This window comes from Cucurbita moschata, unplaced genomic scaffold, assembly GCF_002738365.1.
Source record: "Cucurbita moschata cultivar Rifu unplaced genomic scaffold, Cmos_1.0 Cmo_Scf00025, whole genome shotgun sequence".
In the NCBI taxonomy this organism is placed as follows: domain Eukaryota; kingdom Viridiplantae; phylum Streptophyta; class Magnoliopsida; order Cucurbitales; family Cucurbitaceae; genus Cucurbita; species Cucurbita moschata.
Window position 1 is genome coordinate 3089739 of NW_019268541.1, and position 13591 is coordinate 3103329.

Here is a 13591-nt window from a genome sequence, read left to right on the forward strand (position 1 = left end):
CAATGAGCTCGTGACGACTCATTCTAGATGCATTAACGAGTTCTCGTGACACCTCATTCTAGATGAATGCTTAATGAGTTCTTTGTTACTAGCTAGAATAGTTCGATTGCCATTGCTAATTCTGAAATGCAATGAGCTCGTGACGACTCATTCTAGATGCATTAACGAGTTCTCGTGACAACTCATTCTAGATGAATGCTTAATGAGTTCTTTGTTACCAGCTAGAATAGTTCGATTTCCATTGTTAATTCTGAAAACCGATGAGCTCGTGACGACTCATTCTAGATGAATGCTTAACGAGTTCGTTTTTTACCAGGTTGTACAGAATCTTCCACCTCCAGTACCCTTGGACGTTCCAATGGTTCTCATAAAGCCCCAGGAAGCATGCTCTACAGCAGAAGTTTATAAGGTAATGGAAATTTTAGAACAAGCTGAAAGAAACTGAGAATTAGTTCTTATTTCCGTTTCATAATGAAGGCCGATTTGTATTCCTCAGCGCTTACGATTGGATCAAACAAGCAAGGTCGATCCTTTGTCGTTGTTGGATAAAATCACCAAGAACGGAATATCCCAAGATGTGTGTATCAACGATTTGGGTATGTGAGTTTGTCTAATGTTTACTCAAACGAGCGCTTGCAAGCTTGTGAAGTAGTTCGAGTTGGTGAAATTAGTACGTGTCGTAAATTACATGCTATATAATGAACGCCTTGAAACTTCAAGTTTGACGAACATAATATCGTTCCAGATTAAGTGACGTATGAACATTAGTGACTTGCTTAACATATCAATTTGACCCTATTTTAGTAACATGCACTATGTTTTACAATCCTTGGCATTCTTTCTCTTCAGAACCTCCTGCTTTCGAGGTCCTCCCGTCTCTTAGAAGATTGAAACAGCGTATAATTTCTTCCAGCCGTGGCGAATTCGACGCTGTGTTCATGTCTGGGAGGTAAGAACATTAAACGAATTCTTCAAACATCTCTCAATCTTTGTTCATATGCTGTTTTTATGCTATAGACAATATCAGATGTTTTCTGTTCATCATATCACCACCTCAAATTTTATTTCATGCAGTGGTAGCACAATAGTAGGAATTGGGTCCCCAGATCCTCCAGGCTTCATATATAACGACGATGAATTTCAGGACGTATTTTTGGCAGGTAACAACCCGAACGCTCCCTGGCTAGTTTCCTCTATATTTTTTACCTCGCACCACCATCGATGCACAAGTCCTCGTTGTAGGGACTTTTTTCATACCCTGTGCCCGTTAGAGAAGTTATATTCATTGGCTAGCCTGTAAAACTTACATGACTGATAACCGAACAAAAGTATAACTCCATATTTTAGTATTCGAAAAGTCATTCCAAACTCACCCTTTTAATAATTTTGACATCATCTGCTACACGTGCGGAAGAAGATAAACCAATTAAGTAATATTCGTATAGAATGAAAGAAAGTATATAGATTTCTCTCTACTCTCCTCGATTTGTTTTGGTGTATTCTCAAATCAAATGTTTGGATGCGATTTGTTTTGGTGTATTCTCAAATCAAATATTTGGATGCAATCTTACCTGAAAAGTTCTGAATGCAGAGGCAAACTTTCTCACCCGTGAAGCAAATCAATGGTATCGAGAGCCTGCATCGGCATCAGCTCGTAGTCCGCCTTCCGAGCATCCTGAATTGGCTAGATAGCTTGCTCATTGGATGAAATAGAGGTTCAGCTTATGTTCCTTGTTCTAGTGAGGATTCTTGTATGACAGTTAAACTACATCCTCCATTGATAAACTTGGGAAGGGATCTTGAGCTCTTTTTCTATGTCAAAAGAGAGTTATTTACGAAACTTATGTGATTTCCATGACCATTGCTAGAACATTTTCGTAAGTTAGAGAGCTCGCTAACGAAAATAGAAACGATATTTCGACATGAATCTAAAAAGAAGGAACAAAAAATCAATCAAACTCACTTTGTTTTTCTTCTTTTAATTTGGTTTATTATCATAAAATTTCTTCTCCTCTAATGGAGGAGAATAGACAAACTGTCTAGGAAAACTGAAAATATCGTTCCCTTCGAACGGAGAAGTCCACTCTCTAGAACTATTAGCTGATATTTCGGTAGCGCCTCCAGTTGGATCTCTGTTGAAATTAGAAGTACCCAACTGCCCAAATGGCCGAGCATCCACCAATCGAGAGGTATTTGATTCATAAAGGTGCGGACTATTCGGAACATAGGAGGAGTTCAGCCCCTGCAGCAACCCACCAGGTCGGACTGAAGATCTATCCACCGACCAGTCTATGTCGGTGTAGTCTAAATTAGGCATCGAGCAACCCGTGTTCCAATCTACAGGAGACGTCAACCCTGATTGGGTTGAACTTGCTCCTGAAAATAGTCCAAGGGAGGTTGCAGGTGCTATGGGAGATGATGCACCTGTTCTGCTCCATGGAACAGTGGTGTGGGTGGCTTCAGGGATAAAATGTCGTTGTTGCTGTTGCTGCTGCTGCTGATACTGAACTTGAGGATACATCTGAGTCGAGGTCATGTCACTCGCCTTGAAACTTGTTGAGCTGCGAATCTGCGGCACAAACCCACTAGACGACGTCGAATACCGACCAGCAGGAGGTGATGAACTTATAGTACCAACAGAAGCTGGTTTGGTGAGCAATGACGGGTTCCGACCCTGTACTACCGAACTGGGTTCTCTCGCTGGACCAGATTGAAGACTACTAAACTCGGTTCCAGTTGTTAAACTACGAGTTTCGTTCCTGGATGGTGGAGATGACAATTGAGAGGGCGGTGATGCCAAAGAGAAGGAAACGGGGCTAGTTCCTGCACTTGACCACCTTTTATCAGTTATGATCTGTTCATAATTTCCCCATTCCATCTTTGGCTGACTCCTCCTCGGAGGCTGCGGTATGTTCTTGGCAATAGACATACCGGCTGTAATTGCTCCTTTTGTGTAATTAAAATCCTTCTCCTCCTTTCTTTGTTGAATTGAATGAGGATTGAGGTTCGCTTGTGGTCTTAAGGCTTGACTAGTATTACCAGGCAACTTACTGCTCAAAGCGGTTGGAGGGTCGACAGTTGTTTCGGGCTTAGGAGGAGGAGGAGCAGCAGCAGCAGCAGCCGGATCGAGCTTCAATTCTCTCAAGGATTCAGCTGCCTTCTCCAGATCACCTTCATAAGCAACAACAGCTCTCTCAACTTCTTGTTTTGTACACTTATAATGTGCTTCCAAATCTGCTATGCGGGCAAGCTCTTCTGATATGTCAAGTTTTAAATTGTGCCCACCAAGATCTTGATTAGCCGGATCATCTGCCTCTTCACCACCTTCCAAAAGCCATGCAACTGACTCCTCTATATTGCCTTCGTTTAGCATGAGAGCTACGGTCGCCCGATCTTGCGAAAAGCCCATAGAAACTAATTGCTGAGCAAGAGCATCAAGCTTTCTGGACATAAGGTAGCCAGTGCAGCGTTCCTGCAATTCCTGGGCACGTCTCTCTTTTTGACGCTGATGCTTCTTCTCATTCTTAAGACGGGTTTTTTCTCGTTTATCAATGTCTGCCCCTGGGATTGTTTCTGGCCTCACAGTAGGGTTAGACCTTTTGTCTTTATGGTCCTCTGACTCCCCAGACCAGCTACCAGTATTCGAAACAGTATCGTACTCTGCCACCGAAGAAAGTAGAACCCCAGATTGAGCATCTGTATCATCTATGTTCCTGAATTGATCACTGGAATGAAGAGGTGAAGAAACAGATACTGTTGGTTCAAGTGCATGGAAGGTTCCTGAAAGAGGATTATATGCAGTAGCGGGAACACCGCTACTACCAGCAGCAGCAGGTCCTGTCGGCCTTGGTGCAGGCTTCTGTACTTCTTTGCTGGCTTTCTTGTCTTTTGGTTTAGATTTGGAAGCTGGAGACATCTCTCTACAGCTAGAAAATTCTTTCTGAAATGTGCAATACACAACATCAGATCTCTGTAACATAAATGATAATGCTTAGTTCATCTAAACAAATAAATGACTATATTGATCGTCTACAAGCAACTAGAATATGTATACAAACATATGACTCTTAAGACTTAACTCTATCAAGACAACAAAACACAGACATAATCAGCATAAACATACACATGAAGAACTGAAGATTTATATTCTTAATGTCGATTAGCACCGTTTACTTCAAATAATAGCCTGTGACCTCATGTACTTTTTACTGGAAAATTCTAAAATAAGAACTATTGTATTATGGAGTAGCAAACTATTCACTGTTCTAACTAATAAGTTACCAAAGCCCCAGTAACTCATCTGTTCTAATCACAGCATCACATGGAATTTCCAAATCTGTACTTACCTGTACCGGTACGAAAGAACACTATTGCAATCAACCTTGATCTTTTCTACTCCGACCCAAATCACCTCAAGATTATTATAAAAAAGAACAAACAGAAGTTATTTCTCTTCATCGTTAAACTCTTCATTCCCTTTCCAGCCATAAGTCCCAAAAGAGGTTCTAATGAACCCTAACCACAAAACTTTTATCTCCTTGATAAAAGGGAGAGCACCAAGAACAATTCAGTGACAGTCATTTATGTTTATGGATAGCAGTTTGCACATCTAAAGAGAGGAGGATTGGTTCCAGAACAATTGAGAACAGACAGGCCTCTAAGTAAGAGATGAGTCTCCGGCTACTTCAATACAGAAACCATTCCTCCACTAAAATCGAATGCAACAATCCTACACTGAATAAAAAAACTTACCAAGCGTAAACAATCCGCGTAAACAATCCTATAAAGTTCTTCCAAGTCCAGAACTCAAGAAGCATTGTTGAATTCAACATCACAAAGCTCAGCCAACCATTGTATAAGAAGTAAGCAGGCCGAACTAGTATGGTTCTTCAGAGTCTAGCATCACGAATAGTAGATGAAGAATACATACGTAATTGGAATTACAATATGAGAAACGAGAGCCTAAATCATCCAAAAAGACGATAGAAAAAGGCGTGCACCAACCTCTCTTACATTTGTGGCATTGCAGAGAAGAACAAGAATAAATTGGAAAAGAATCAGAAACATGCAAGAAATAACCAACAGAACTCATTACAAACGATGCTAATAACGAAAAGCGAAAGAACGAAAATGCGAAAAAGTCAAAATCCATAGTTCATTCCAAATTCAAGCGCAACATTCAATTTCATTCCAGTTTCTCCAAACCACAAACGATCAACAAAAAATTAAAACCATGCAACAACGCCAAAGAGACGACTGAAGATTCAACAGAAAACAGTACAAAAAAAAAAAAAAAAAAAAAAAAACAACAACAAAATCCAACGGCAGGTGGTACTCCAGAGCCGCCAAACTCCATTAAAACGCAGAGATATCATCCAACACAACGTTTGAAGTTGACTGAAGAAGATTGGCTCCAAAACACAAGACAAATTCGAACACGAACACAAACTCGTACATAGTTCGAGAGCAGATAACAAAAGTTTTCAAGAACCGCAAAAGAGAGAGAAAAAGAGAGCGACCTTGGGGATTGGATTGCAAATATTCGTTGACGCTACAAATTAGATACGGCAGATCGAGAAATTTACGGATGAACGATAATGGCGAGGAGAAATGAGATAGGTATTACAAGGCTGAAGCTGAATCAGATGAAATTAGGGTTTTGAGGAGAGAGAAAGCAAAAAAAAAAAAAAAAAAAAAAAAAAAAAAAAAGAGGAGAGAGAAATTTTGATAATTCCAAATGTAGTAATTAACTGAAATTCTTCTTCCCTGTAATAATAATCTATGAAATATACGTATTTATAGAGCTTATAATAAAGTATTATATTCTTTTATTATATAATTAACATGATATTATATGTGCAAATCATGTATTATTAAAAAAAAAATTAAATCATTATTTTTTTATTTTTTTTTATGCTAAGTTTTTGTCTAATTTTCAAAATCGAATACTTCCGTTCACAATACTCGGCGGAATCTAAGGAACGTGACACTTTTCGCAAAACATGTATTAAAATTATTTTTTATATATTATTATTATTATTATTTTATTATGGTAAGTTTTCTATTTTAAAATTGTATTAAATTTAATGTAATTTTCAAAATTGAATAATTCTGTTTCAACGTCTCGAGAATATTCGGCGGAATCTAAGAAATAGATAATGAGAATTAACGTGATTTTTTTTTTTGTATAATTTTTTTTCAAATATTATTATATTTTCTTATGGTAAGTTGCTATTTTAAAATTATATTAATTTAATATTTAATTTTCAAAATCGAATAATTCTGTTTTAATGTCTGGATAATATTTGGCCGAATCTAAGGAATAGGTAATGAGAACTAACGTCACATTTTTTTTTTTAATATTATTATACTTTTTTATGGTAAGTTTCATATTTTAAAATTGTATTAAATTTAATGTAATTTTCAAAATCAAATAATTACGTTTCAACGTTTTGAGAATACTCGGCGGAATCTAAAGAACAAGTAATGTAAATTAACGTTACATTTTTTATTTCTTTTTAAATATATATTTTTTTTAATGGTAAGTTCCCTATTTTAAAATTATATTAAATATGATGTAATTTTTAAAATTGAATGATTCCGTTTTAACGTCTAAAGAATACTCGGCGGGATCTAAGGAACAGGTAATGAAAATTAACGTGACATTTTTTTTTTTTGTATAATTTCTTTTTAAATATTATTATATATTTTTTTTATGGTAAGTTTCCTATTTTAAAATTGTATTAAATTTAATGTCTAATTTTCAAAATTGAATAATTCGGTTTCAATGTCTTGAGAATACTCTCGTGGAATCTAAGGAACCGGTAATGAGAGCTAACGTGACATTTTTTTTCAAATATTATTATTTTTTTTTAATGGTAAGTTCCCAATTTTAAAATTATATTAAATTTAATATAATTTTCAAAATTGAATAATTCCGTTTCAACGTCTCTAGTATACTTGACGGAATCTAAGGAACACGTAATGAAAGTTAACGTGACATTTTTTTTTGCAAATTATAAATTCTTTTCAAATATTATTATATTTTTTAGGGTAAGTTCTCTATTTTAAAATTATATTAAATTTAATGTAATTTTCAAAATCAAATAATTTCGTTTCTACGTCTCGAGAATACTCGGTGGAATCTAAGGAACAGGTAATAAGAATTAACGTGACATGTTTTTTTTTGTATAATTTCTTTTCAAATATATATTTTCTTATGGTAAGTTTCCTATTTTAAAATTGTATTGATTTAATATTTAATTTTCAAAATCGAATAATTCTGTTTTGACGTCTAAATAATACTCGGCGGAATTTAAGAAACAGTATATTTTGTATATGGAAAGTTCACTGTTTTAAGATTGTATTAAATTTAATGTAATTTTCAAAATCGAATAATTCTGTTTCAACGTCTCGAGAATACTCGACGGAACAAACATGACATTTTATTTTTCAAATATTATTATATTTTTTTATGGTATTAAATTTAATGTAATTTTCAAAATCAAATAATTTCGCTTTCATGTCTCGAGAATATTCGACGGAATCTATGGAACAGATAATGAAAATAAACGTGACATTTTTCAGCAAATTGTAAATTCTTTTCAAATATTATTATATTTTTTAGGGTAAGTTTCCCCTTTTAAAATTGTATTAAATTTAATATAATTTTCAAAATCGAATAATTTTGTTTTAACGTCTCGAGAATACTTGACATAATCTAAGGAACAAGTAATGAGAACTAACGTTACATTTATTTTCAAATATTATTATATTTTTTTATGGTAAATTCCCCATTTTAAAATTATATTAAATTTAATGTAATTTTCAAAATCAAATAATTTCGTTTCAACGATTTCGAGAATACTCAGCAGAATCTAAGGAATAGGTAATGAAAATTAACGTGACATGTTTTTGTATAATTTCTTTTTCAAATATATATTTTCTTATGGTAAGTTTCCTATTTTTAAATTGTATTAATTTAATATTTAATTTTTAAAATCGAATAATTTTGTTTTAACGTCTAGATAATACTCAGCGGAATCTGAGGAATAGGTAATGTCATGACCAATTTTCGAGGCTTCGAAAAATCGAATCATGACTAAAAAGACGAAATCGATAACAAACAAAAAGAAAAGAAAAGTAAAGTAAAAGATAAAAATACCATTTAATTAAAACCAAAGAGAGAAAAATTTTGTTTCAAATTATTACAAAAGGAATTACAAATATAAAATGAAATACAAAAGACTTTATAAGACCGACTAGGGACTGACGCTCCGGAACGACACCCCTCTGTGATAGTGCAGCTCTCGAACACCTCCCCACCTCGATTGGTACCTGAAAAAAAGAAAAAAAAGGGAAACGGGGTGAGTATAAAAATATACTCAGTAAGCAACCTACTTGTAGGCTCTTAATCACATCCAAGTTTAGGAGAGAACTACCAACTATACTCTAGACCCTAGAGTCTCAATACTCTCACTACACAGATCGGAGTGGAAGGACTTAACCTTTGAAGCGGTATTTCAGCGTTTGAGGATGAGGTGCTCCCTCATAACTACATGTACCCTTCGTACAACCCAGCTAGAATTAGTCACTGCATGATCACGTCCTTCCACAGGACGGACCCATCATGCAAGCGACCCTGACCCACTCGCATGCGACATCTTACCATAAGACAGATCCCCATGCAGAGTAGTCAATCTAGCACTGAGTAACACTTCCCTAACAGGCGTCTCACTAAGCTCAACAGTACCACACCGGAGTAGGAAAAAAAGAGTAACATCTCCCTAACTGGCGTCTCGGCTAGCTCAACGGTACCACATTAGAGTAGGAAGGGAAGCGAAGCATACTCGAACGCTATACCAGATACTGTCGGCTAAGAGGTCATCTCTCTACACCTCGAGGTCCTAATGTGGTTCTCTATATCTCAAGGGTAGTTAAAACTATTGAGTTAGGGGCCTTGGCTTCCAGTTTCACTCAATCAAGACTTCTAAGTCCATATCAGTCTGGGGTTAAAGCGTCTCTCCCTCTAAGCATCGCACACGACACCATGGACTGTAACATCATGAGGGTCCCCTAACTAAATCCAACTCAATCCCTACAAGAGTTCACCATAGGCGTAACACAACACTATAGCGCTTATCAATCATATCGTAAGTTCACACAATCATTCAACAGGAGTTTATGTATGATTAACAGTGCATACAATCATACAAGCTCAAGAGGGCGGTAACATCCATTGATACCTGGAGCGCAGATACACAAATTATTCAACAGGAGTTTATGTATGATTAATAGTGCATACAATCATACAAGCTCAACGGGGCGGTAACATACACAAATTCTCTCGTCCACTAACATGGTATGAACAGATAAAAGCAGTAGAAAGATAGTCCAGCAAGCATACAAACATCGAGTACGAATCTCATAAAGGCAGCAAGACAAACAGATATTTATTTGACTTCACAAGTACAGAGGATCATTAGATCTAGCCACCCAGGGATAATTTGTTCTAGCATGCCCTCATAAATCCGTGTGGTTACTTACAGGAATGAAGTGTGCCCTTCAAAGCTTACTTTACGGCTAATTAGGAGCTCCAAATTTCTTGGAAGTTTGCTGATAGGTCCTAAATCAAGTTAGACTTAGGTCAGTCTCAAAATCGAGATGAAAAATAGTCAAATGCCAATACACGCCGGACACATGTCCCATCTTTCCAGCAATGCGCGGCCCTCTCCCTACCTGACACGTAGCCCTCCGGCGTTCGACTTCTCCTCTCATCTCTGCAATTTTCCAGAAAACCGATTATTTTCTATTTTCTTCTCATTCTCGTATTTCTTTCTACATAACTCGGATTAATATGATTCCTTCACGAGATTTGTAGACCTCATATTCATCTACATATAGGTATTTTTCTTATAATTTATTTCTAACCACGGTGATAATGAACTTAGTCCACAGTTGGCAAGAAACATCAATACTTACATTTTCGGTGAAAGTTGGAACTCCTATTTCCAATATACATCGAGCAAGACTTCCTTCACGGATTATGAGCGCAATCCTCTTTGAATTAACATACTCAAATTCGAGAATGTAACTGTCAATATTTCTCACAGATATGAGAAAAATCCGAAAACAAAGGTTCAAGAACTTACTTACGGATTTTCTTCGTTCCTTGACGGTTTTTGGACGATTCTGTGAAGGATTTGTGAAGAAATCTCACCGGAATCGGACTCCTGTGGTCGGATTGGAAGTAGCCGTTACTCCTCCTTCTCTTTAGAACCTTCTTTCTCTCTCTCTCTATTTTCTTTTTCTTTTCTTTTCCTCTCTTTCCATACCATTTTTATTTCTATTCTTTTATTCATTCTTTACTAACCTCCCTTTCAGGTTCGGAAGATGGCAAAATGACCAAATTACCCCTCCCGGGTTGACTTTCACCATTTTTCTTGAGTTCTTAAAGATATTTCTAAACATTTTTCTTTTCTACCTTGTCTCAAAATTCATTCTTTAAGATCCTCAATAAAATCTCGAAAGTTCAATTGAAAAACTTAGGTTTTTAAGTTTCTCATCGGGGTTCGGGTGTTACACGTAATGAGAACTAACGTAACATTTTTTTTTTCAAATATTATTATATTTTTTTATGTTAAGTTTTCTATTTTAAAATTGTATTAAATTTAATGTAATTTTCAAAATCAAATAATTCAGTTTCAACGTCTCGGAAATACTCGATGGAGTTTAAGGAATAGGTAAGGTAATGAAAATTAACGTGACATGTTTTTTTTGCAAATTATAAATTCTTTTCAAATATTATTATATTTTTTATGGTAAGATTCCTATTTTAAAATTATATTAAATTTAATATAATTTTCAAAATCGAATAATTCTGTTTCAGCGTCGAGAGAATACTCGGCGGAATTTATAGAACAGATAATGAAAATTAATGTGACATTTTTTTTATTTTTGATAGAAAGTTCCCTATTTTAAAATTGTATTAAACTTAATGTAATTTTCAAAATCAATTTATTCTGTTTCAACGTCTAGAGAAGACTCAGGTAAGGAACAGGTAATTGAAATGAAGGTGACATTTCTTTTTCAAATATTATTATATTTTTTTTATGGAAAGTTCCCTATTTTAAAATTATATTAAATTTAATATAATTTTTAAAATTGAGTAATTTCGTTTCAATGTCTCGAGAATACTCGGCGGAATCTAAGGAACGGGTAGTGAGAACTAACGTGACTTTTTTTTTTTTTCAAATACTATTGTATTTTTTTATGGTAAGTTTTCTATTTTAAAATTGTATTAAATTTAATGTAATTTTCAAAATCGAATAATTCCATTTCAACGTCTTAAGAATACTCAGCGGAATCTGAGGAACAGGTAATGAAAATTAACGTGACATTTTTTTTCAAACATTATTGTTTTTTTAATGGAAAATTCCCCTATTTTAAAATTGTATTAAATTTAATGTAATTTTCAAAATAGAATAATTCTGTTTCAACGTCTCGAGAATACTTGGCAAAATCTAAGGAACAGATAATGAAAATTAACGTGACATTTTTTTTTACAAATCATAAATTCTTTTCAAATATTATTATTATTATTATTATTATTATGATAAGTTTTCTATGTTAAAATTGTATTAAATTTAATGTAATTTTCAAAATTGAATAATTCTATTTCAACGTCTATAGAATACTCGGCCAGATCTAAAGAACAGGTAATGAGAACTAACGTGACATTTTTTTTCAAATATTATTATACTTTTTTATGGTAATAATGTAATTTTCAAAATCAAATAATTACATTTTTAATGTCTTGAGAATACTCGGCCGAATCTAAGGAACAGGTAATGAGAACTAACGTGACATTTCCTATTTTAAAATTCTATTAAATTTAATGTAATTTTCAAAATTAAATAATTCTATTTCAGCGGTCTCGAGAATACTCAGCGGAATCTAAGAAACAGGTAATAAGAATTAACGTGACATGTTTTTGTATAATTTCTTTTCAAATATATCAAATATATATTTTCTTATGGTAAGTTTTCTATTTTTAAAATTGTATTAATTTAATATTTAATTTCCAAATCGAATAATTCTGTTTTAACGTCTAGATAATACTCGGTGGAATCTAAGGAATAGGTAATGAGAATTAACGTGACATTTTTTTTTTCAAATTTATTATACTTTTTTTAATGGTAAGTTTCCTATTTTAAAATGCTATTAAATTTAATGTAATTTTTAAAATTAAATAATTACATTTTAATATCTTGAGAATATTTGGCGGAATCTAAGGAATAGGTAACATTTTTTTTCAAATATTATTATTATTATTTTTTTTTTGACAGAAAGGTCCCTATTTTAAAATTATATTAAATATAATGTAATTTTTAAAATTGAATGATTTCTGTTTTAACGTTAAGAGAATACTCGGCGGGATCTAAGGAACAAGTCATGAAAATTAACGTGACATTTTTTTGCAAATCATAAATTCTTTTAAAAAATTATTATATTTTCTTAGGGTAAGTTCTTATTTTAAAATTGTATTAAATTTAATATTATTTTCAAAATCGAATAATTATGTTTCAACGTCTCGACACTTTTTGCAAACATGTATTAAAATTCTTTTCAAATATTATTTTTTTATGGCACGTTCCCTATTTTGTTTTTCAAAATTGAATAATCTCGTTTCAGAGAATACTCGGCACAATCCCAGGAATAGTACGGAAACTAACATGACATTTTTTAAAAATAATTTTAAGAAAAGTTCTCTCTTCTCTTTTTTTCCCGTCTTTTTCACTAATTTGTTTTCTTTCCTCGTCTTCTTCTAGCTCTCCCTCTTTCAATCCCTCGAATTCATTGTCGCCATCATCTCTCGTTGGCCATGATGCTTTGATATCATCATCATCAAAAGCAGGATCCAAGGAAGGGGATGAATGACCTCGATGTTTAAGATATGGGAGAGGAATGAATCTAGCATGACGAGGACTATTCTTCGTTTTCTTATCGAGAAACGAAGTAATATAAAATTCGAGTAGATCTGAGTGTTTAGTCAACCAAAATCATAGGAGGAAGTTTCTCCTCAACTCGATTGTGGCACACTCGAAGATTGTTCCGACTCTTTGGGTAGTCAACGGTGCTCCTCGACTCGGTCTCGAGGAGCTCGCAAAGTTTACTTTTCTTTTTGGAGTTCTTCCGCTTGATGGACTTTGGCTTAGAAACCACCAGTAACATTATAATACATTAATCAAATAATTATTAAATAAGAAAACATTATTACAGAGTCTAACGAACATAAATCTCAACCATCAAACAATCACGCATTTTCAAAAGCTAATATATATGAATATATACACTACATCTATATTTATTCAATGACAACTATTAAACTTTGCATAGTTCAACGGTAATTTACTTGTACTCCTTACGGTCGAAGGTTTAAATTTTCATATCTCGAACCATCCTTTTATCTCATCTCAAGAATATCTGTGCCTTTATAGAAGGTGAAAAAAGAAGACAGAGACAAGCAATTGTCATTTCAGCCCATCTGTGAGAATCTTGGATACAGTATACTATAAAGCCTCCCTTGAGG

At 34.1% G+C, this 13591-nt stretch overlaps 2 protein-coding genes across 5 annotated transcripts in view; one reads left to right on the forward strand and one right to left on the reverse strand.

The window, feature by feature from the left end:
* The window catches only part of LOC111461420 (4-diphosphocytidyl-2-C-methyl-D-erythritol kinase, chloroplastic-like), a 6038-nt gene extending 4198 nt beyond the window's left edge, over window positions 1-1840 (forward strand). The window contains exons 8-12 of the mRNA XM_023104936.1: window positions 317-409; window positions 497-596; window positions 850-949; window positions 1075-1160; window positions 1592-1840. Of these exons, the coding sequence (XP_022960704.1) occupies window positions 317-409; window positions 497-596; window positions 850-949; window positions 1075-1160; window positions 1592-1692 (480 nt within the window). The 3' untranslated portion in view covers window positions 1693-1840. The remainder of the gene's footprint in view (window positions 1-316; window positions 410-496; window positions 597-849; window positions 950-1074; window positions 1161-1591) is intronic.
* A 56-nt stretch (window positions 1841-1896) lies between these two features.
* On the reverse strand, window positions 1897-5746 carry LOC111461418. Of its 4 annotated transcripts, XM_023104933.1 has the most exons (4): window positions 5520-5746; window positions 5005-5008; window positions 4753-4896; window positions 1897-3940 (listed from the first exon to the last, which is right to left on the reverse strand). In XM_023104933.1, the coding sequence occupies exon 4, from the start codon at window positions 3914-3916 to the stop codon at window positions 1979-1981; it is 1938 nt and encodes a 645-aa protein (XP_022960701.1). In that variant the 5' UTR covers window positions 3917-3940; window positions 4753-4896; window positions 5005-5008; window positions 5520-5746; the 3' UTR covers window positions 1897-1978. The 4 variants fall into 4 exon arrangements, with proteins under 4 accessions (XP_022960701.1, XP_022960700.1, XP_022960699.1 ...); XM_023104932.1 differs by lacking the exon at window positions 5005-5008; XM_023104931.1 differs by lacking the exons at window positions 4753-4896; window positions 5005-5008.
* Between the last annotated feature and the right edge of the window lie 7845 nt (window positions 5747-13591).